Raw genomic sequence first — 23,876 nt, 5'->3', positions numbered from 1 at the left:
CGTGACGTAACCACGCCGGCGGCCGCCATTACAGAGAGCCGAGCTCCGGGGGTAGAGCGAGAGGAGGGCAGCGGCCTGTGGCCGAGCATTGAGGGGAGAGCCAGCGGGCCAGCGCTAGCGCCGAGCAGCCGCCAGTGACCACAGAAGTACTCCGGAAACCGGCGGCGGCCTGTGCGTGTGGCCCGTGTGCGGGCGGCGGCGCGGGAGTAGCGCGGAGCGGCAGCCGGTTCGGGCGGGTGTCATCATGGACGAGAAGGTGTTCACCAAGGAGCTGGACCAGTGGATCGAGCAGCTGAATGAGTGCAAGCAGCTCTCGGAGCCCCAGGTCAAGAGCCTTTGCGAGAAGGTGAGCTACTACTCTCGGCCGCGGGAGCCGCCGTGGGCTGAGCCCGCCGAGTAGGCGGTCGTGGGGAAGGTGCAACATGGCGGAGGCCCCGGGCTCCGGTCTCTCGAGCCTCTCAGACCGGTGTCCGGCGCGGTGAGGTCCGCCGGTAATTCCCGGGCGACCCGGCGCCCCCTGCCTCTCGCGCGGAGATTGGTCGTCCCTGCTACTGCCGCCTAAAATGGCGCCTTTCCCCCAACTCCAGGGCTTCGGAGCCTCCCGGCCTTGGCGTCGGGCGGGGTGCTGTGGGAGCAGAGACCCTGGGTTGGGGACGGTTTTGAGATCCGGGAAAGAGGACTTGAATTCTGGGTCATGGGAATGGAGCCTGGGACTCGACTGTGAGGTGGCGAAGAAAAAGGCTTTTTACTAAGCTCAGCACCGAGGCCTAGCTCCCGAGGGTCCCCCAAAAGGCGAGCTTGCATGCCAGACCACAGGACCCAGCTAAAGGTCATACAGCTTTCTGTATGGGTGGTTTGTGCTAAAGTCACCGAGCAGTCTTTTCCAGAGACTTTTTAAAGGCGCGGCTTTTTTTCTTAAGAATTTAAAAATCTAACCTAATTTTTACGAAGGTCATGGTGGTAGTTATAGGGAGGAATATGCCTTATTTTTTATAGTTACAAGAAATGGAGAATTCGGTGAGTCATACTATATAAGGAGTTTTGGGATTGGAAATCGAGTGTCAGTTGAATTTATGATTTATATGCTGACTCAAGTTGGGTAGTGTTGAAACCCTTATCCAAGCCTAACGTACTAGGCATTTTGCCACTTATTTTTTAAATGAGCGACATAAACTATAAAAGCAGCGAGTTTTTTATACTGGCTCTTTGTTGGAAAAGTTCACTGTTTGTATTTTTGTGGCTTTATGTAGTAGTAGTAATAATAATAATAATAGCTGTCGATTGAGCCTTTGCTGTCTTCCAGACATTGTGCTTAGCGTTTACCTCACAGGTGCTGAAAATAGACTCTTGTAGTCCATTTAAAGTCCACTTTAATTTTCCTTTTCAACATTAACTTTGCAGCATTTTGTTTTAATACAGAATTGTGGAATGCGTTAACATTTTGTATTAGTGAAGAGTTGTTAAAGAGTAATTTTGCTGACTCGTTTGTGGTTTGATGTGAAAATTAGGTTCATGAGTTTGGTGTATATGCGCCTGAAACAGGCTTTTTGAGAAACTATTGCTGTAAATTGGAATTTAAGGGAGCCAGATTCAGGCGTATTTATCCCAAGCCAGAACAGAACTTTCCCAGTTGATGAGGTGGCACATCATCTGTTAGAGCTGCCTTTTAATGCTAGCTTCTTGACCCTTAATTCTCTTGCATCAAATGAGGGTGGTATTTGTTTTAAAGATTTAGAAGCAAGTTTTAAAAAGTTACTTAGTGTACCTTATCAGGTCTTAATTTCTGGTACCATAAGTGGTTATTTTAATGACTTGTAGAGTTCAGTACTTCACATAAAGATTTTGAGTCAGCCATTGGCTAGGTGAGTAGTCATTTGTATAGAAAATATATAACTAGAGCTCTGGCTGGTGTGGCTCAGTGGATTGAGGGCCTGCCTGGGAACCAGAGAGTTGACGGTTCAGTTTCCAGTCAGGGCCAAGCCTGGGTTGCTGGCCAGGTCCCCAGTAGGGGGGCGCACAAGAGGCAACCATGCATCAATTTTTCTCTCCCTCTTTTTCTCCCCCCCCTTAACCTTTCTCTAAAAATAAATAGAATCTCTTACATATAAAACTAGAGTTCCAATAGATGTTTCAGGGTCTCTTCTAATCTAAGATTATACAATTTCATTTAAAATTAGTGAAAACCTACTGGATATCCAAGATAGCCTTCTCTTAGTATAAGGAATGGAATCAGTGCAGAGTAATCATATTTATTCTCAAGGAGTCTGAATCTAGTTGGACATCATTAGTAAGTGGGGCATGAAGTAGAGGGCTGGAGACTGTAGAGCAAATACTGGATGCAGTGATAAGAGTGGCTAAAGTTTGGTGCATATAGTCTTTGTAAAACTAAGACATAGTGATTAATCAATTTATGCTTAGATCTCCATTGCTCATCCAGCGTGTCCAGATTTTAGTTTCTAATAGTCAAAATTGGAAGTAATATTTGGAGTTAGGTTTCCAAGAAATGGATCCTTTGGGGGGATATCATCACATAGCCTTCCTACTGTGTTTTAGCTTATATTGCAACTTTTTTTGGTACTATATTAATTTTCCAAACTAAGTTAACTTGGCTGCTTTTTGGGTATGTGGTAGGAGTTAGGGTACATGACTTGAAATGGTCTTTTGTATGTACAAGTCTTTCTAGTAAAACAAAGTTTTCATTGTTAATATTTGTATGACCAATAACACATCTTGTGAGATTTTCAAGATTTTGAAAATCTTGAGGGAAAAATTTCATTTGTACAATGGTTTTCTCTTTTTGTTTAAGAAAAGTTAATTTGTTGGAAATAGCTATTTGGTAACAGTTGATAATTTCTTTGATTATGAGAAGGAACGCTAATTTTAAAGCCTTCTATATACCTGCAAATGCCTGATCTGAATTACATATATTTTTTAAGATTTTATTTATTTTTCTTTAGAGGGGAAGAGAAGGAGAGAAATATCAATGTATGGTTGCCTCTCGTGAGTCCCCTGCTTGGGAACTGGCCTGCAACCCAGGCATGTGCCCTGACTGGTAATCAAACCATGATCGTGTGGTTTGCAGGCCCGCGCTCAATCCACTGAGCTACACCAGCCAGGGCTGAATGTCATATTTAAAGTTAAATACAATATTAAAGATTACCATGAGAGATTACTGTAATTAAAAAATGCAAAGGTTATTATCGTGGTATCCATCAACAATGAACAGTGTTAGGTGTTCAAATGCAGGGGATTCGTGTGTGTGTGTGTGTGTGTGTGTGTGTAAACAAGGGTGAGCATGGTTTTTATGTTATTAACTAGTCAGACTCCCTCCCCCGCCCCCAACATCCAAGATGTGATTAAGGTTTGTGTGTGTGTGCAATATACCTTGTCATTTGGTGGATTCTCGTTTGTTGATTGTTTAAAAATCTGTGGTGAGTGAGTGCAGTTTTGTCTCACGCACAGTTCTGTAGTCAGTAACATTACATCTGTGTAACGGGGCTGGTATGTTTCCCTCTACAGGTTGGAAGAAAATATTAGTGTCAACTTGCTTTTGCATTGACTATGGTAAACAGCCTTTTGTTATATGACTTCATCAGTGGTTTAATTTAGATATGACTTTTGGCTTTGTGCTTTCAGGTCTTACCAAACTTGTGGAGAATGTTGTTTGATAGCCAGATTTTTTTCAAAGTAGTTCTTTAAGTATGCTGTTTTCCATTGCTCTACCAGCGCTATAAATAAAATGCAGTCATTAAGGCTTCACTTAGTTGTAACATTTAAGTGAGTATGAGTAAAGCAAACCCCTTCTTTCTGATTGAATGGGCTGCAAATGTTTGACCAAGGATAATTCCTTTATTAAGTGGGTAATAAGTTTTTGCTAGTTTGTGTATGTTTGTTTTAAAACATTGTTTGGTTCATTTACATAAAGTAATATGAATATTGAGAACAAACAGTTGGCAGAAAAGCATGATAGGGAATAAAGTTATGTTCACTATACTTTCACATGCACAGTTGTCTGACAAGTTTATGGGACACTTATTGTCCTCAGTTATAAATAGAAACCAGGGGCTCGGAAAGGTAAAATTATTGATGCAGGGGCTCAATTGAGGTTGCCTTGGCTTGTGGATTCTAAGACCAGTGTTGGCTTTGCTTCACAGCCCCCCTTTTCCTTTCTAAGATAGTGTTAATGATGAAAGATGCGGGTGAATTGGGGCCAAATTGAATTGTAGAATCAAAAACGCCGTAAAATAAAGCACTAATTTTATTTTGATTGCTTGAAAGCTCTTTATTCCTGCCACATACTGTTGCTTCACCTTGTCCTAGAGGAGTAAACAATAATTATTCTTCAATTTCGGATGTGGCTAACTGCATTTGTCCCTCAAATAAGATTACCGACATGAAAACCCTAGTTTATTTTCTATGTATTCTCAGTGTAAATTATGATCCATAGGCTGAGCTCTGAAATACTCTAATAAAGCATACCTGACATTTATATTGTTCATTATAGCTTGTGAAATGCCTTTCTTTTTATCCTCATGGCTTCCACAGTCAAAGCTGGTGGTGCCTGTGTGTTTCATGATCTCACAGGCACGGAGCAGTAACAGTTTTGAGTTGACTTAATGAGGAAACACCAGAAAGCTGCACAGTCCTACTGTTTGCATACACAGGCTCCCCTGCTCACTGGCAGAAGGGCCAAGGAGAAACTGCTGGTGTGGAAGGAGCGATGAACCCTGTCCACGTGTGTGGGATAATGTTTGCATCACCAGTCTGGTGTTCCCTCTTTGTGACAGCAGACATTTCCCTGCCTCGTTGTGATCCGTGTAAAATGTTTTGTTTAGAGGAGATAAGCTAGGAGAACCAGGAGACTCGGGGTTTGGGTTGAAGTAACAGTGGGCAGAGGTCTTTTTGGAGGGTGCTGAGGAGAGGAAACGTTTTGTGTGTCAAGAAAACCCTCCTCTATTTTTACTCTTTTTACTTTGATCTAGTTCTCTTATTTTTTTTATTCATTACACTTTTTTTCTTTATTCATTTCTCATTACCATTCTCATCTGAAAAAACCCTCAACCGGTACTGACCTACACAAGCGAGATCAGAATTGGACCAGAAGTAGAAAGGGGAACACTTTTCTTTTGTTGTTTTAAATGGCTTTTCTTTCAACTTCAGAAGCAGAAGTAGTAGAAGAGGCTGAAGTAGAGAGTTCTGGCTTGCCAGTACATGGGTAGGGTCTAGAAACCATAAAATAGCAATCTGGGGTTAACAGCTTGGTTTCTTCACAGTACCAAGTTACTGTTGCCTAGTGGTGTATTGGTGGTGTGGTTTGGAATGGAGGAACAGTGCAGTAACAGAAGTGTGTGTGTGTGTGTGTGTGTCTGTCTGTCTGTCCTGTACGTGACCAGCTGGTTACTACTACGGAGCAGAATTTTTATACTACTGTTTCGGGGGCTGAAAGAAGGTTAGAGTGTCCCTGGGAAAGGTTGTTCACCAGGCAGATAGAGAGAGTGTAGTTGACAGAGGTTATCCAGTGTAACTGATGCTGTAAACTGGGACACTGTACATTTCTTTTTGGAATTCATTTAACCAAAATTTATTAAGCCCATATCACATGCATTACTACTTTTCAGTACATAGCTTTGCTAAATAGCGTTATCATTCTTAGGGATTTGTTATGTTATTTTGTATTCTTAATAGCAGTGTTCCAGGTTAGTCAAGAGGTTGAATTTGCAAACTCTAGGTGGGAAAGGTTTAGAACATTTGTGCTGGTGGCACTCGGAATTTTTATTTCTTTGTCACTCATCATTTGTAAACTAGCAGTAATGCCCACCATCTATTTCATTGACTCATTTTGACCTTATAAAAAGACTTAAGAAGTGCTTTAGGATGGAGTAGAATTTTAGTGTTGGAAGGAACCTTAAAGATCTTCTGGGCCAAGTCATCTTTTTCAGATGCAGAGGAAACAGGCCCAGAGGGATTGAATCTAGGTTGTGATGGATTGCTGAGGTAAGGATTTTAAACAACTATGTATGTAGCAACATTTCTTAGTTTAGTAGATTACCTTTTTTCCCTGTGCTGGAATGATTGGAAATGTTGAATTCATATGAGCACATGGGTAGGTTGGTTGGTAAAGATTGAGGCTAGGCTGTTGCCTGAGAGACACATGGCTTTAAAGAAAACAGTCGTTCATTTTGGTCAGAGGTGAAGATGATTATTTGAAGTATAATCATACAGATTTTAATCATAGAAGACCAAATAGTTCATAAAACATTAGAGGCATCTGTTCTGTATAATTAATGAAAGACAAGTACTAGAAGAAAAGTTTGATGATTGAAGAAAACACAAATTCATTTGCTTTCAGGGCTAATAATAAGCCCTACTTTATGTATCACACCAAAATGAAAATCTTGTTCTTTTAATTTGTCATAAACTATAATTTTTTTGCTGAGTTATGAAAACCAAGGAAACATACCTTTTATCTTTATAAAGGCAGCAAAAAACAAAGTGAAATTCTCTTAGGATATCGAAAAATGTATTTTTGTTTGCAAATTTAATTATTTTGCTTTAAATTAAAAACTTTAAAAGTTTTAAAACATCTTGTTATGTTTAAATTGGAAAGTAAAATTCAAAAATTGCTCTTTTTCCCCCCAGCTTCTCTGACATCTTTATGGCTATATTAGTGAAGATGTATTCAACTGTGATTAGAGTATGAGATGTTAAATTTTCTTGAACTAGAGTTCCAGTGAACATTAAAATTAATAATCAGATTTTTAGTAGAAAACTACATGAGAACATCATCCTATTCTCTCTGACTACTCAAAGAATATGTGTGGACAATTGGTGTAAGAGGAGAGATAACTAGTAAATAAGCACAGAATGAAAAGTTTGAACTCCAAATGAGAAGTGCTGGTTAAATCGGGAGCTAACATTTTATATCTGAAATAGCTAAAGAGTGGGTACGTTTTTCCATTTATTATTGCATTACAAGTTAGGCATAATACAGATTCTGTGTGTATGTGCTAGAACCATTTTAATACAGTTGTACATATCTGCTAAATACAGGGGAAAAGTTTGCGTGTGTAGTATATAACTTTTCCAGCTAACAGCTGCAAGCATAAACAATAATGATCTCAGTTTATAAATTTATCAGGCCCAGAGCAATTGACCAATGTCTCTTTACTGCTAGGCTTACCTGCAGTAAATTACGGGCAAATTAGTGTCCTTTTTTTCCCTTCTCTTACTCTCCTTATCCAGAGACATTTTGACATAAAGTTGCAATACAGCGCCTCCAGCCAAACGTAATCTTCTAAGATATTAGGTTGTCCTGAATTTAACTTTCAATTATAATCTATTTAATCACAGAACCACCCCTGCAGATGTGGAGTTCAAGGTTGTGTACAGTAAGAGGAGATCACAGTTTTGAAGTCTAGCAAAGGTTTAAAACCCCAGGCATACCATTTGTGCAAAACACACTGATTGTCTCAGACCGTGTATTGACTCCTTATGAACATTTGAAAAATAAAGCAGTGCATCTAGGACAGTCAGTTGCACGATTCACAAAGCCCTGAGAAGTTTTTCCAGAGCCAACTAAACATTGGTCATGAAACATGAGTAAGCTTGACACACCGAGTATTTTTTTTTTAAGATTCAACCAAGGATTGGGTAAACCATTGGAATACCTCTGCTTATGAAGGCTATGTCCTTCCCTTCTTTCCCTTACAATTTACTTTTGTTTGTTAATTTTTAGTTGTATGTGGTTGCACATGGCTAGAATGCTTTGATCACTTTGCAGATCAGGAAAATCAGTGATCTAAAACTATGACAGGATCTTAAGTAGATTGGTTTGTCCATTTCAGGTTGCTGGTTGGTGGGTCCCTCTAAAGACCTTCATTGTTCTTTGTTTGCCTCCCAGAACATTGATTAGAAGAAGATGAGTCTGAGTGTCGTGCCATCTCTTGTAACTAATGTATGGCTAAAACTGGAATGTACAGCCCAGTATATTTAAAAATCGCCCACATGAAAGAGGTTCTTAGAGGTTCTTCACAAAACCTGGAATTGCCACAAAGATAAGTCAGTCTCAGAACTCCATATCCCTGGGTGGAAAGAAAAGCTGGGGACTGACTGAGATGGCTGTGAGTATTGTATTGGTACCAATAGGCTGTATGTGACCCCTGCTCCAGGAAGCTGGTGATGCAGAGGGGTCAAATAAGATTCATTCACAGTCCATACCCCCAAAGTAGGAAGTTGAGCTGGTATGTTCTTGACTGTAACCTGAAGCCTGAGTTAGGTTCTGGGATATAGGCCATACATGCAAGGAAGAAGAGGTAGACAAGGGGATCTGACCGTGGGGAGGTGGAAGCTGGACTTGGAGAGACACAGGAGCCCTGCTGCCGGAAATGGCTGGGACTGAGGTGCCAGTGAGGGTGAGTGCATTGGCCACTTGATCCACTCTGAACTCACTTCCCAAGCTGGAGATGTCTTTGGCAGGTTTCACTTTGTTTTGACCTCCATTCTGTTGCTGCTGCTGCTGTTGGTGATACTTAGCTTTTTTTATTCTTTTTTTTTTTTTTAATTTTTTTAAGATTCTATATATTTGTTTTTAGAGAGGGAGGAAAGGGGGGATAAACAATGATCGGTTGTCTCCCTTACCTTACTGGGAACTCGACCTACAATTGAGAATTGAACCAGGAACTTTTTCACTTTGCAGGACAGCACCAACCAGCTGAACCACACTAGTCAGGGCACTCCTTGGTTCTTAAATTGTCCCGGGATAGCCCATGAAGGGATGCAGCAAAGAAGTGGTCAGACTTGCCCATTGACTGAGTAAGGCAGTTGCTTAAGATAAGACATCAAGGCACAAAGTCAGCCCAAATGGTGGGGTTGGAGGTATAGGATCCAGCCAGAAGGTCTTGCTTTGCCCTGCGTGGACAGATTCAGAGTCTTTGATGGGTGGGTTTGGAGTGGTAGAACTAAGGACAAAGCAAACAGGTGCTGGTTCATTGCTTCAGAGGTGGCAGCAGCCCTAACAAAAAGATGTGTAATCCAGTTGTGTGACACATAAGAAACTTAAAAATGTTCATACTATTTGCCCTGTAATCCCACAATTGAGGATTTTCTGAAAGGAAATAATACATGTATACATCTTTTCAGGAGGATATTATATACAGCAATTTAAAATGATTACTATAATGCTCTAGGAAATTGGGTTAGTGAATATGAAAATTAGAAAACAAGACATTGACTATTTGTAGACGTGAGGTCTGTGTGTAGGTAGACACTGGAAGAAATGAGAGTAGTTTTGTTGGTGTTGTAGAATCAAGACAACCATATTCTTAAATGTTTCGCCACTGAAATAAACAATATCAACATTTTAATGTTTTTCATTCTTTTTATATGAAGGATTTTTCTTAGTTGCAATTGTATTGTGTTTTTAAATGTTTGCTAAATTAAAACTGCATAATAGTGTTGCATGTCTTTTCCTATGATATAGATTAAATAGAAATGATATCACATGGTTAGTTGGGATAAACTCTTATTAATGGAATAGTCTAACTCCGCTTTAGCCATGTTCCAGGAAGTTTTATATCAAGTATTTTTTCCTATAATTTGTTCATTTCAGTCTTTATCATTTGACTGAACTTAAGTAGGGTTCCAATAAATAAAAAATCAATATGATGCTAATTACGCTGTTTTTTAAAAGCTTGATCTTTGCTTATTTTTAAATTAGCTGAGACAGTTGAAGGTCTGGAAAAAATGTTTTAGGGGAAGCAAGAAAAAAGTTTGGGTGGTATGTTTTGCTTTTGTTTCTGTGCGTAATTCAGGTGACATGGAGCTTTAAATTATAGCAGTTAGAATACCAGAGTGAAAAGGTAGTTTAGTTATTAAAAATAAATGTCTAATCTTGGGACTTTGAAAGTCTGGTTCTACCATTTACTTTTGAGTGTTAGAGCGTTGAAATTGTGATGATCGATGCAGCAGGCCTGGAGGCTCTGGAGAAGACTCTTCAGAGGTCCCACCAGGTGACCCATTGCCGGGTTTCTTGAGGTGCTTCTGGGATTTGCAAGGCCTAACCTTTTGTGATAGCACAGCTTCTGTCAGACCTCTTTGTATGTGATTAGTTTTCCTGATTGTAAACTGATCTTTAATAAGGACATCTGCAGCCTTTAGTATTCTGATGTTCTGTGATGGTATATTTTGGGATAGTGGCCATCTGGTCTGAAATTTGGTAGGAAGGGAAGAAAGCTTTGACTTTCCCAGGTATAGCAGTTAAAACATTCACTTTGTAGATACAGTGTCCTTTCCCTTTTGGAGGACAATTTGGTAATGGCAACATAAAAAAAGTGCAAACTGCTAAATATATGAAGGTCCACTTATAATCTCTTCTTTCAGGAAATATGCCTGCGTATGTATGCAAGGGAGCAGATACTAGGCCATATATTGCAACTGCTCTGTGGGTTGTCATCGTGCCGTGCCGCCCCCCCCCCCCCCAATATCATTCCTTAGGGAATACCCACTGTGAGAAATTAGCCAGGTCTATATATGTGCATTCTGAACTCCAAGGTTTGGTTTTTTCCCAGGATACATTGTTGAGAAAAACAAATTGCTGAACAATGTTGTTTCTAGTTTAAATACACAGTTATGTTTCCTTGGGCATATAATAGGTATTAGAATGTGTAAACAAGGTTTCAAGAGGACATGCATCAGAATGCTATTGGTGGTTACTTTAGGCCCACAGTGGGGAATGAGATTGTGGAGAGTGCCCAGTAACTTTTGCAAATTTCTTTGAAGTAGACCTGTCATTTCATTCATAGCTGTTTTCATTAGTGCGTAGTAGGTGCTAAAAACATTAGACGTGGTACTAGTGCCAAACAGAGTTAGTAATAGAGTCCGCCTAGTTAATTTATGCTTTTCAGTAGTAATAAATTAGGGGAGGTTGGAATTACATTAGAGGTGTAGATTATACGTATTCTTAAGAAGTAATCTCTTTGAAACACAGTGGACTTTTTCTACATTGAAAGTGTTAGATCTATTTAATAATTAATTTTACATGTCAGTGGTTGGTGAGTGGGCTGAAACAGGCTCCCCAAAATGTTTGGAGACTTGAAAATAGGGCTTCTTAAACTTGACTGTACCTGAGAGTATTGGTATAGGGTGGGGAGGGGAGACTTTTAAAATTTTTTATTTATGCTTGGGTTCTACTCCCAAATATCTTAATTGGGTGAGGAGTGACCTGGCCTGATTGATTGATTTTGGTTAAAAAGAACAAGTGAATTTTAATGTGTGGCTAAGGTTGCATACCACCGCCTTAAAACCAATCCTATCATACTTGGTTGTCACTTGAAATATAATGAGCAAAGACTCATTAGCAACAACTCTGTGTGGTAATTTCATCCTGTGTTGCAGTGTTTTGCCTTTCCCTGACCAGCCTCCTGCTGTGCATTCTGGAACACAATTCCATAATTTTGGTCACACATAGGGTAACTTAATCAATGTTCATTGAATATGTGAAGTAAAACACCTTCAACGCATTCTCAAGACAAATTTCTTTAGCCTTAATGGCTTAACTGAAATCTGGCTCTTTCTGAGCAAGTCACTAATGTACCTTCTCCGATAGCTCTCCCTGATGGGTGGGCGCCTTCTCCAGCTACTCAAGGATAAAATTCTTTGTGTTTTTCAGGCTTCTGACCTCTACCTAGATATCTAGGCATCTTTCCTCACTGTTATTACTTGTTTCTTCATTCTCCAACGAACTTGGTATTAATTTCCAGGACTGCTGATGTCCTGGGAGATAACCATGGCTCTCCCTGAAGATGACCTTGGTTTGAGTTCTTGATCCATTTGACAAATATGTATGAAATGCCTTGTGTATCTTAGGCATTGTTTCAGCAAGGTGCTATGTACACAGTCATGAATAACATGAATCTGGTGAACATTTAAGTGTTACTTTGATTGCATGGAACATAGATTAAGGCAGGAAAATGGAACGGGGAATTCAGTGTCGGGGCCAGCACAGTAATCCAGGTGAGATGATGGTGGCTCGGACCAGGGTAGTAGCAAAAAAGATGAAGCAGATGGATTTGAGATGTATTTCAGAAGGAGACTGGGCAAGATCTGTCTACATTTGTCCATGAGTACTAGTGGCCTTTAAGTTCTCCCATCTCAGATCCACAACCATAGCCCTACCTCCACAATATTAAGTTCACTCATCAGATTTTCTGGCACTGGACCTGTGTTTTAATACCACTCGATTAGACTCATTGCTCAGTCTGTATCCATGCTTCGTTCTCCCCCTTCTTTTCCTACTTGGGTGACCAACTGTCATGGTTTGCCTAGGGCAGCTGAGGCATTTCCAGGGATGCAGGACTTTCAGTGTTAAAACCAGGATAGTTAGTTACCCTCACCCCAGCCCAGACCACCCTCTTCTCTACTTCTGTGGGTTATGCTTCAGCCATGTTCATTTTTCCCTCAACTCCTAGGACAGCCTACATGTGGGCTGCCTGTATTGGACCTCCTCCCATTCGTTACTTTTCATCCTCTTTCTGATTCATTCTTTGGACTTCAGGCAGTTTTCCTAGCAGTCCCAGGGATTGTGATCCTGGAACACGCACTGCTGCTTGCTTCATCTTGTCTTAGCACTTGGCCTTTTCTTCTGTAATGATCATTTTTATTGTCTGCCTTTCCTGCTCTCCTCTGTGCTTTTTAGGCTGTCTTGTTTGTTGTGATTGATATCTCATTTAAAGTGGCCTGCACCAGTTACTTACTCCTATTTCATGGCATTTAACACAGTCTGTGCTTTGTTATGTAGTTACTTGTTTGTGGGCCTTCCCCCACCACCCCACTGCAACATTGTTCAGTAGACCTCCAGTGGCTAGCACAGGACTTGGTGCATAGTATCACTCAGGTAATTCAGCAAATGAATGATTATCCCCCAGTGCTCTCCACAGTTTCTGTCATGTAGTAAATGATCAGTCAGTGTGTGTTGAATGAGTGAAATGATACTGAGAGATATGTTATCCATAAAAGTAATGTTTGAATTTGTGGTAAGTCAAGCAAGACTAAGCAATTTCTCAGAGCCTGGAATTTCAGAGTGCCAACCTTCAAAACTAAGGAACTAGGTACCTGAATGTCTTGCTCCATTTTCATTGATTTTATATAGCTGCTAGTAATATCTCTTTAGTGTTTACTTGGATGGCAGCTGATAGGCCTAAAAACCCTGATGCTGATGAGAGGAACAGGGAATATACATTGTGATACACACTTTTTCTAAGAATCAGAGGAGAGAGAACCATTGAGTAGAATCTTACCCTCCTGTTTTAATGGGATCATAATTGCCTATAATTTCATCTTCTGCTGAACTCACCCCACAAGCTACATTAAGTATAAATAAACATATGCTTGTTAATGTTGTTTAATGTCTGGTATATTGGTTTATTTTTTCTCCACCTGTAGGCTAAAGAAATCCTGACAAAAGAATCCAACGTGCAGGAGGTGCGATGTCCGGTCACCGTCTGTGGAGACGTGCACGGGCAGTTTCACGACCTCATGGAGTTGTTTAGAATTGGCGGCAAGTCACCAGACACAAACTACTTGTTTATGGGAGACTATGTGGACAGAGGGTACTATTCAGTTGAAACAGTTACTCTGCTCGTAGCTCTTAAGGTGATTTCAATTTTTATGTTTGGATATTTTAAACTGGGTAAAACAGTCTTCTTGGGTGTTCTTTTTCCCGGGGATTTGTGATTGTCTCCATCCGAATGTTAGGTTTTAGAGTGAAACTGCAAATTTAGGAATGCAAGTATTCACGTTTGGGGCTTACAGATTAAGGCAGTGGTAAAAAAGAAAAACAAAAAAGGATATTTTTTAAGGAATGGAATAAGTCTGATTATTTGAAAAAATTAGAGGGCTAGTCAAATAGAAATTTTACATCAATAAATTGGGATATGGGGAGGTAATATAATGACCTTTAGATATTTCTAGATATTTTTGAAGTACTTTCAAGGGATAAAACACATCGGTTGTTGGAATATTTAGATCCTGTGACACAGTAATTTTATAATTTCATTAGAGGTAGAAATTCAAAAAGAAAAGAGCTTTATTGTTATGAGAACATAAAGTACAGCCTTGTTTTAATATCAGAAAAAGAATTGAACTAAATATCCAATAGTAAGTGAATATGTAAATTATGATTTATCTCAGTGGACTAGTTTGCAGTCATTAAACATGACATGATGGTCTAGAATAACAGAAATTATAATTAAAGAAAGTAAGTTGCTTTATACCAGTTATAGCTTTGGCAAATGTTCGAAGATCAGAAGGTGAAACACAAAATGGTAAATAGCTTATAGTATGGTAGGCGTCTGCCTGTCACTTAAAAGAAATAATTTGACTTTACCTTTTTGGGGAGAAGATTGCATTAAATAATATGCAGAATGGTAAAATGGTCAAAGACTTCTGATAGTATTGGAGAAACAGTGAGATGTAGTTTTGGCAAGAGCTGAATTTTAGGCAGTTAATATTGTATATGTGTTTGTGAAGCTGCTAGTCTGAGTCATGAAAAGTGCTACAGACTATTTTTAGAGGTCATTATGCTCTGCATCTATAAAATAAAGGAGTTAGACTTCCGCCAAGATGGAGGTATAGGTGGATGTGCTGTGCCTTCTCACACAACCAAGTTTAGGGACAACTAAATATTAGCATCAGAAAACACAACCAGAACACGGAAAATTGAACTTTTCGGAAGTCCGTTAACAACAAATTCTTCAGCCCGACCGGTAAGGGGCGAAACCGGCGGCTGGTGAGGGGTTGCACAGGAGGACTCCTTCCGACAGACCCGGGCGCAGAATCCAGACGCGCGAATCCAGACGCACGGGTTCCAAACGCAGGATTGGACCTAGTGAGCGACCGAGCAACCCACCAGGTGAGCAACTGCAGAGGAGACAGTGGGGAAGCAGTGCTGCGTGTTGACTGCGGTTGCCTATTTGCGCGCAAGCGGACAGGCGAGGGAGTGGGCGCTTGGACCGGCCGCCGCGGTAGAGGGAGCCGCCATTTCCCCCGCTCTGACCACGCCTCCACATACAGCGTCACAACCCAGCGACCTGGGAGTCCAAGGCGCCGCTTCTCCCACTTAAAGGGCCAGAACAGACCAAAAATGTCGCAGGAAGACCTCAAAGCCCCAGAGATAAATCTAAGCGACAAAGAAATAGCAAAACTCTCAGACGCACAGTTTAAAACACTGGTCATCAGGATCCTCACAGATCTGGTTGATTATAGCCACAAATTAGAGAAACATATGAAGGCTAAACTAATGGAAATGAATGGAATTCCACAGGAAACCCATAGCGATGAAAAGGAAACTGGGACTCAAATCAATGGAGTGGTCCAGAAGAAAGCAAATAATGGCCAAACAGAAAAGAGTCAAGGAGCAAGAATTCAAAGAAATGAGGAGAGTCTTAGGAACCTCCAGGGCATCTTTAAACGCTCCAATATCCGAATTATAGGGGTACGAGAAGGGGGAAAGGCACAGCCACCAGTGGAAAACTTATTTGAACAAATAATAAAAGAAAATTTCCCCAATCTGGCAAAGGAAATAGACTTCCAAGAAATCCAAGAAGCTCAGAGAGTACCAAAAAAGTTGGACTCAAGAAGAAACACACCAAGGCACATCATCATTACATTAGCCAAAATTAAAATGAAGGAGAGAATCCTAGAAGCAGCAAGAGATAAGGGGACAATCACCTACAAAGGAGTCCCCATCAGACTGTCAGCAGATTTCTCAAAAGAGACCTTACAGGCAAGAAGGGGCTGGAAAGAAATATTCCAAGTCATGAAATCTAAAGACCTACAACCAAGATTGCTCTATCCAGCAAAACTTTCATTTAGAATGGAAGGACAGATAAGGTGCTTCTCAGATAAGATCAAATTCAAGGAGTTCATCATCACCAAGCCCTTATTTTATGAAATGTTAAAGGGACTTATCTAAGAAAAAGAAGTTAAAGAAACATGAAGAGTGAAAGAACAACAAGCTCACAGTTATTAACAACCACACCTAAAACGAAAGCAAACTAAAAGGACAGCTAGATCAGGAGTGGAAACATAGAAATGAAGATCTCAAGGAGGGTTAGCAACAGGGGAGTGGGAGGAGGAGATGGGGGGAGAAGGTACAGAAAATAAGTAGCATAGACAGTAGATAGAAAATAGATGGGGGGGGGGCAAGAATAGCATGGGAAATATAGAACCTAAAGGACTTGAGACACATGGACGTAAACTAAAGGGGGGTAATGGTGGGGATGGGGGGGCAGGGTGGAGGGGAATGAAGGGGGGAATAGAACAACTGTAACAGCATAATCAATTTAAAAAATAAAAATTAAAAAAAATCATAAAAGAAAAAAAATTAAAAAATAAAATAAAATAAAGGAGTTAGGTTAAATGAGGGAAAGTTTTTGCTGTGGCTTTACATATTAGGAAAGCAGCCTTACAAGCTAACCTGTACTTAAAGTCCAGGGTGAGTCCCAGTGCTCAAAGAAGGAGTGGATGTGGTAGGTTTAAGAATTCATGTTTGTTATGGGCTGAATTGTGCCACTACCACCCCCAAATTTCTTATGTTGAGAACCTCAGAATGTGACTATATTTGGAAATAGGGCCTTTAAAGAGGTAATTAAAGGTAAAATGAGGTCATATGGAGGAGCCCTGATCCAATGTGACTGGTGTCCTTAAAGAAGAGATTAGGACATAGATGCAGAGGAAAGGTGATGAGAAGACTTGTGGAGAAGTTGAGCATTTATTAGCCAAGGAGAGAGGCCTTTAGGTATAACCAACCTGCCGGCATCCTCTCAAACTGGGAGGAAATAAATTTCTGTTGTTTAAGCCACCCAGTCATTAGTGCTTGTTATGACAGTCCTGGACAACTGTTGTGCTATGGGGGGAGGAAACTGCTGCCCGCTGTAGTGGAACAGTATCCATTTGCAAAAAAGCAAATAGACAAACTTAGATCTCTCATACCACACAAATGGGTCAGAATTGATCATAAACCTAAATATGAGAGCTAAGGCTAGGAAACTTCCAGAGTAAAACATAGGAGAAAAATCTTTAACTTTGGGTTAGGCATAGATTTCTTAGCTGTGATACCAAAGGCACAGTCATATTTTAGGCACAAAATAATTTTAAAAATAAATTGGACTTCATCAGAATTAAGGTTATTTTTTCTTCAGAAGACATCACTGAGAAAAAAGTGTTTGTAGTCGTGTATTTTTTAAAAACCTTCAACTAAGATGACAAATAATTAAAAAATGGACGACAAAGTATTTGGATAGTTCACCCAAGAATATATTTGAATGCTCAGTGAGCATATGTAAAGATGCACAAAATCATTGATCAGCAGGGAAATGCAAATTAGAGTCACAGTCACAGCCAGTAGAATGTATCATCAATAAGAATGATACTGCTAAATGTTAGTGAACTTGCAGAGATATTAGAGCCTTCATACATTGCTGGTGGGAATGTAAAATGGTTCAGCCACTTTGAAAGAGAGTTCAGCAGTTTCTCGAAAAGTTACACATGTCCCTGTCATGTTGCCCAGCAGTTACACTCAGTAAGGAATGTACCCAAGAGAAATGAAAATATATGTTGTTGTAAAACTTACATGTGAATATAAGTTTTATACAACATTATTCATAATAGCCCCAAACTGCAAACAATCCAAGTGTTCATTCGACTGGAGATAAACAAAATGTGGTATAGCCATATAATAGAATACTGTGCAGAATAAAAAGGAACAAACCACTGATCTATACACAAGTGAGCCTCAAAAAATACTCTGCTAAGTGAAAGAAGCCAAATCAAAACAACTGCATGTTGTATGATTACATTTATATGAAATTTCTAGAAAAGGCAAGTCTCACTAGAAAGTGAATCAGTGGTTGCTGGGAGTGGGAGTTGGGAGCAGCTTCAAATAGGCATGAAGGGAAGGATCTTCTGGGGATAATGGATAGGTTCTGAAACTGGATTGTGATGGTTGTTGCATAACTGTTTTACTAAAAAAATCATTGAACTGGGAAACATTCGTGAATAGAGTTTTATAGCTGATCATTATTCTTGGTGTAAGTTGGTGGTGGCAGGGGTTTGGTCTTAGGTTGACAGGTACTCAGTGGACGAACATCTGTAGGTATGTGGTTTCAGTTCAGTAAGGGCTTGGATTTTTTTTTTTTTTTTTTAAGATTTTATTTATCTTTAGAGAGGAAGGGAAGGAGAGAAGGATAGAAATATCAGTGTATGGTTGCCTCTCATGAGTCCCCTGCTGGGAACTGGCCTGCAACCCAGGCATGTGCCCTGGCTAGGAATCGAACTACAGTCATGTGGTTCACAAGCCCGCGCTCAGTCCACTGAGCTGCACCAGCCAGGGCATCTTTCTATTTTTAAATAACAAAATTGGAACTCTGAATTTCCCGGGGGAAAGTTTGCTGAATTGTTGTTTGGTTTTTGAAGGTGCCAGCATTCTATGTAGTTTTTCATTTTGTTGTTGCAGGTTCGTTACCGTGAACGCATTACTATTCTTCGAGGGAATCATGAGAGCAGACAGATCACACAAGTATATGGTTTCTATGATGAGTGTTTAAGGAAATACGGAAATGCAAATGTTTGGAAATATTTTACAGATCTTTTTGACTATCTTCCTCTTACTGCTTTGGTGGATGGACAGGTATGTAGATCTTGTTAAAACTTATATTGCTGATTATTTTCAGTATTCTGCTTTCTTAATGTTTAAGTGCCAGTAACTTACTTTTCCACCCTCACATCCCTCTGGGGCCTTTGTGAGGTGCCTTTGTATCAGGTCCTGATCTATACGTTGGGACCATGAGGATGGAAGATACAACCCATTCATCCTCTCACACTGTTTCTGAACACATCTGGGAGGTGCAGTTAAGGTGACTCCAAGAACATTCTGTGAGAAGGAAGATAACAGTCTATGTTGAGGGTGACAGCAGAGAAACATTTTCTTGCAGGAACTAACTGGTTGATGTGGAGACTGCATGACATAGCGATGGTTTATCAGGAAAAGGAGTGTATTCCATAGTTTAGAGTGAGCTGCAGAGACTAGCCCAGTTGTGGCAGAACACCAGTACCAGTGGGAACAAGTAAGGTGGGCCATCTTGTAGGTGAGGGTGACATGATAACCCACTCTCTTTCAGATCTTCTGTCTCCACGGCGGCCTCTCGCCATCCATAGACACACTGGACCACATCAGAGCACTTGATCGCCTACAAGAGGTTCCCCATGAGGTAACTGGCTTCCATTTAGTAATAAAGTCTTTTTAGCAAACCTCCTGAGAGGAAAAATTTAATTCATTGTATGTTTTCTCTCATTTAATTTTCAAAAATGGCCACATGTGGTATGAGCACTCTTGTCCACCCTGTTCTTCAGAAGAAGCTGATATGAAAGAACCTGCCAGGATCACAACAGTTGTGGAACTGGGCTTAGGACATGGGGTGTCTTCGGAGTCTCTGCCTTAATTACCAGAATGCACTGCCTAACGCTGCAATCTGCATGTTATAGGAAGACTGATCGGTTAGGGTATGCTGCAATTGGGGCTCACTGATACAGGCTGTTCCTCTTAAAGACATCTGAAAATAGTTTATGAATTTGACACAGATGTTTGACTTTAACTGTAAAACCTTTTACTGTTTTCAGCAAACACCACTTAAAAAGTGTGGCTTAGCAGAGTGCTGCTTCTAATGAATTACTCATATGATATATTAACCATTTTTGCAAGAGTGTTTAAAATTTGACTTGTTTTTTAGGGTCCAATGTGTGACTTGCTGTGGTCAGATCCAGATGACCGTGGTGGTTGGGGTATATCTCCTCGAGGAGCTGGTTACACCTTTGGGCAAGATATTTCCGAGACATTTAATCATGCCAATGGCCTCACGTTGGTGTCCAGAGCGCACCAGCTGGTGATGGAGGTATGCTCTGCTCTCTGAAATCTGGTTTTCTTTCTAAGCAAACTTAATGAAGGAAGATATTAGGGAGTTTAAGTGAATGGTATTACTGAGAACATTACATGCATTCCTTCCGATGTTTGCCAGTGTAGCCTACACACTAGAATTAAAATCTCACGCTTTTGATCACAATGAAATTTGTAGTTACCGCATTTTTTGTTGTTGTTTATTGGGGGGACATTGGTTAGTCACGTTAAGTGTGCAGTTCTGTAATGTATCCTCTGTGTGTTGCATTGTGTACTCACCACCCAAAGTCTGGTCTCCTGTCATCATAAATTTGACAGACATTAAAGACCCAATAGTGCTTGGGATTTAAGAGCAGGAATGTAAGATTCATTGGGCAGGAGAAAGGGGAATATACTATTTTATTCCAATTTTGTTATTTTATATATGTTATTTTATATATTTAACATTGTGTGGAGGAGAGTTTGGGAAGAAGTGAACCAAAATAAGTAGTCCTTTGGATGGTAGGATTACAGGTGATTTGAAAGAAGAAAACAGGGAAATGGGCTCAAATTCTTGGTGTAGAATATTGATTTAGCATATATATATATAAAACTAGGGTCCTATTTAGATTAATTCTAATATAGTTTTGTGGTGATTATCAATAAAGTCTAACTTTGCTAAAGATAGGGAAAGAAACTGGTGAACAATAGTTTAAAAGTAACTCATTCAATCAAAAAGTCGGAGGGAGTGAAGCCGAAAATCCTAGAGGTCTCTGTCCTTTGTACCTGGTTGGTGACCAACTGGGGGAGCGGGCCTTCACTGACGACTGAGGATGGAATGATTAAGCTGTGGTCTCCTCGGAGTGTGTATGCTTGTTTGGAGCCACTGCAATGGAGGAGGCTGATCAGACACTGATGTTCACAGAAGGCCTCGCTTTTAAGAAGCATTTTATTTTTTAGTTATTGGTGCTGTTTGTTTTTTAAGTTATGCAAAGTACAGAAAATTATTAAATTATCCAGAAACAGCATTGATAGTTTTCAAGTCTTAAGAGATTTTTTTCCTCTCTAGTTAAGTCACATTCAGTTACGTAAAAAGGGAGTCAAGTGAATTTTTATATCCTTTCTTTTGCTTGTAGGGATATAACTGGTGCCATGACCGGAATGTAGTAACGATTTTCAGTGCTCCAAACTATTGTTATCGTTGTGGTAACCAAGCTGCAATCATGGAACTTGATGATACTCTAAAATACTCTTTGTAAGTATCTATACCTGAGTAGTTGTTGGCTATGACTGTGGGAGAATTAAGAGTTGAAAAGCTCATGCTAAATCCTTTCCAATTTGATTTTTAAGTTTTTTTTGGAAAACAGACTTATGTCTGGTATGTATTTTGAAATACATCAACAGAAACTTGTGATATATAGACCCAAATATGAATTACAACTTTTTAAAGATTTCAGTTATTTTTAGAGAGTGGGGGAGGGAAGGAGAAAGAGGGAGAGAAGCATCAATGTGTGGTTGTTTCTCGCATACCCCTAACCGGGGACCTGGCCTGCAACCCAGGTATGTGGTCCTAACTAGAAATCGAACTGGCAACCCTTTAGTTCACTGAGCCACACCAGCCAGGGCTGAATTACAACTTTTAAACCCTTATCTTATTTATTTAGTAGAGCCCATTTTTCAAATGATCTTATAAGGAAGCCCAGTATATAAAAGCATATCCTCTCTGGCTCAGGTTACCTTGGCTCTTTTGACAAGGCATTCAGCTAGAAGACCCTTATTAAATGCATGATGAGGCTACAGTTAGGTCTCTGTTACAGTGAGGCAAGTTGAAATTGGATAGAGAAAAAAATGTGTAGAATTTGAAAGACTGTTGTCCTTGATTTTGATTGCCAGTACATTGATGTCTTAGAATATAAACAAATTGCATCTTGTTTTTCAGCTTGCAGTTTGACCCAGCACCTCGCAGGGGTGAGCCCCATGTTACTCGTCGTACCCCAGACTACTTCCTGTAATGAAATTTTAAACTTGTACAGTATTGCCATGAACCATATATTGACCTAATGGAAATGGGAAGAGCAACAGTAACTCCAAAGTGTCAGAGAATAGTTAACATTCAAAAAACTTGTTTTCACACGGACCAAAAGATGTGCCATATAAAAATACAAAGCCTCTTGTCATCAACAGCCGTGACCACTTTAGAATGAACCAGTTCATTGCATGCTGAAGCGACATTGTTGGTCAAGAAACCAGTTTCTGGCATAGCGTTATTTGTAGTTACTTTTGCTTTCTCTGAGAGACTGCAGATAATAAGATGTAAACATTAACACCTCGTGAATACAATTTAACTTCCATTTAGCTATAGCTTTACTCAGCATGACTGTAGATAAGGATAGCAACAATCATTGGAGCTTAATGAACATTTTTAAAAATAAGTACCAAGGCCTCCCCTCTACTTGTGAGTTTTGAAATTGTTCTGTTTATTTTCAGGGATACCATTTAATTTAATTGTATGATTTGTCTGCACTCAAGTTTATTTCCCTTCTCAAATCTCAGCCTCATGTTGTTTTTTTGTTATTGTCAGAACCTGGTGAGTTGTTTTGAACAGAACTGTTTTTTTTTTCCCCCTACTGTAAGACGATGTTACTGCACAAGAGCACTGCAGTGTTTTTCTTAATAAACTTGTGAACCAAGAACTGAGAAAGTCAAATTTTAATTGTATTAATGGGCAAGACTGGTGCTGTTTATTTAAAAGATACATCAATTGATAATTTTAGAATTTGTAGAATTCTAAGTAAAGAAAAATAAAAATCAAGGCCATTACATAATCTCTCTGGTAACTCCTTGGCATTCTTCAGATGAATTTTATGACTTAATTTGTAGTTCAGGTAGTACAATTTATCCCATTGCTGGTGTATTCTTCGTGGGTTCTTCCTGCATATTAACTTGTCTGCAAGAAAGGAAATCTGTGTGCTGCTTCAGTGAGACTGGACTGTAAAACCATGTAACTTGAGATTTAAACTTTGGGAATTTCTTTTTAATAGCATGTTTTCAGGTAGAGTTTAACAAACTAATGTGTCTCTCAGTACAGTTTCTGGTTATAAATATAATATTGCTATGTATGTTATACAGACTCTTTAAGATGATTGACAGATTGGTGAGTTCTTAACAAATATTTCAGTACATGTCATATGACCTAAAGTTAAATTTGTCTCCTAAGAGAGTGGTGAAAGCATTATCTTGTATGAAGTTCCTAAAGTGACCCTTGCTGAATCAAACAGGAAACTTGCTGGATCATGGTTTAGTGCTGATGTGCATTCACCAAGGACAAAGATGGCTTTTGAAGTGAAGGGCAGCCCTAAGCACTTAAGGAGCAGTTTCCCCCACTTTTATTCTTTGAGTGGGATTTGGAAGTTAAAACAGTTCTCCTGTGGAAACTGGTACTAGATAATCTTAAACTGTTGGGGCAAACTTCGGGGCACTTACTATTTATGTGAGTGTAGTAATAAAAGTTTTTTTGCTTTGTACTCTGTTGAATTTGGAACTCACAGGAGGTTTTCGCCTTTCTTTTTTCTAAGTGCTTTTGGAAAATACACATACACAGTTACACAGTATGTATTTTAATTGTCCACTTTCTTCAATCTCTTCTGATATAATTGAGAGTACATTTTTTTACAAAACGTTTTATTTTTATAGAGGGGAAGGGAGGGAGGAAAAGGAGAAAAACATGGATGTGTGAGAGAAACATTGATCTGTGCCTCTCGCAGCCCCCAGTGAGAACCTGGCCCACAACCCAGACACGTGTCCTGACTAGGAGGCGAACCAACAACCTTTCAGTTCAAAGGGCAGCCCTCAATCCATTCGGCCACACCAGTCAGGGCACCAGTTGTACATTTGAATTGGGTTTGGGGTGATTGGTGGTGGTCGTAGGTTTTGGTAAATAATTAAGGTATGC

The 23,876-nt window shown here is 39.8% G+C and overlaps 1 protein-coding gene across 1 annotated transcript; it reads left to right on the top strand.

The window, feature by feature from the left end:
• Positions 1 to 22,617, top strand: PPP2CA (protein phosphatase 2 catalytic subunit alpha). The gene is made up of 7 exons (XM_037150868.2): positions 1 to 346; positions 13,438 to 13,647; positions 18,509 to 18,682; positions 19,173 to 19,262; positions 19,782 to 19,943; positions 21,061 to 21,179; positions 21,864 to 22,617. Exons 1-7 carry the CDS (start codon positions 245 to 247, stop codon positions 21,934 to 21,936), a joined length of 930 nt encoding a protein of 309 aa, XP_037006763.1. The 5' UTR covers positions 1 to 244; the 3' UTR covers positions 21,937 to 22,617.
• The last annotated feature ends 1,259 nt before the right edge of the window (positions 22,618 to 23,876 follow it).

Source organism: Artibeus jamaicensis, unplaced genomic scaffold (assembly GCF_021234435.1).
Source record: "Artibeus jamaicensis isolate MK-2021 breed Jamaican fruit bat unplaced genomic scaffold, CSHL_Jam_final contig_786, whole genome shotgun sequence".
Classification (NCBI taxonomy): Eukaryota; Metazoa; Chordata; class Mammalia; order Chiroptera; family Phyllostomidae; genus Artibeus; species Artibeus jamaicensis.
This window is presented reverse-complemented; position numbering and strand designations above follow the sequence as displayed.

Excerpts from the sequence above, each read along its gene's own strand:
- PPP2CA (XM_037150868.2), top strand. The coding sequence starts at position 245 with ATGGACGAGAAGGTGTTCACCAAGGAGCTGGACCAGTGGATCGAGCAG. Across the intron at positions 18,683-19,172 it reads CTGCTTTGGTGGATGGACAG|ATCTTCTGTCTCCACGGCGG; the intron begins GTATGTAGATCT and ends ACTCTCTTTCAG. Across the intron at positions 21,180-21,863 it reads GATACTCTAAAATACTCTTT|CTTGCAGTTTGACCCAGCAC; the intron begins GTAAGTATCTAT and ends CTTGTTTTTCAG.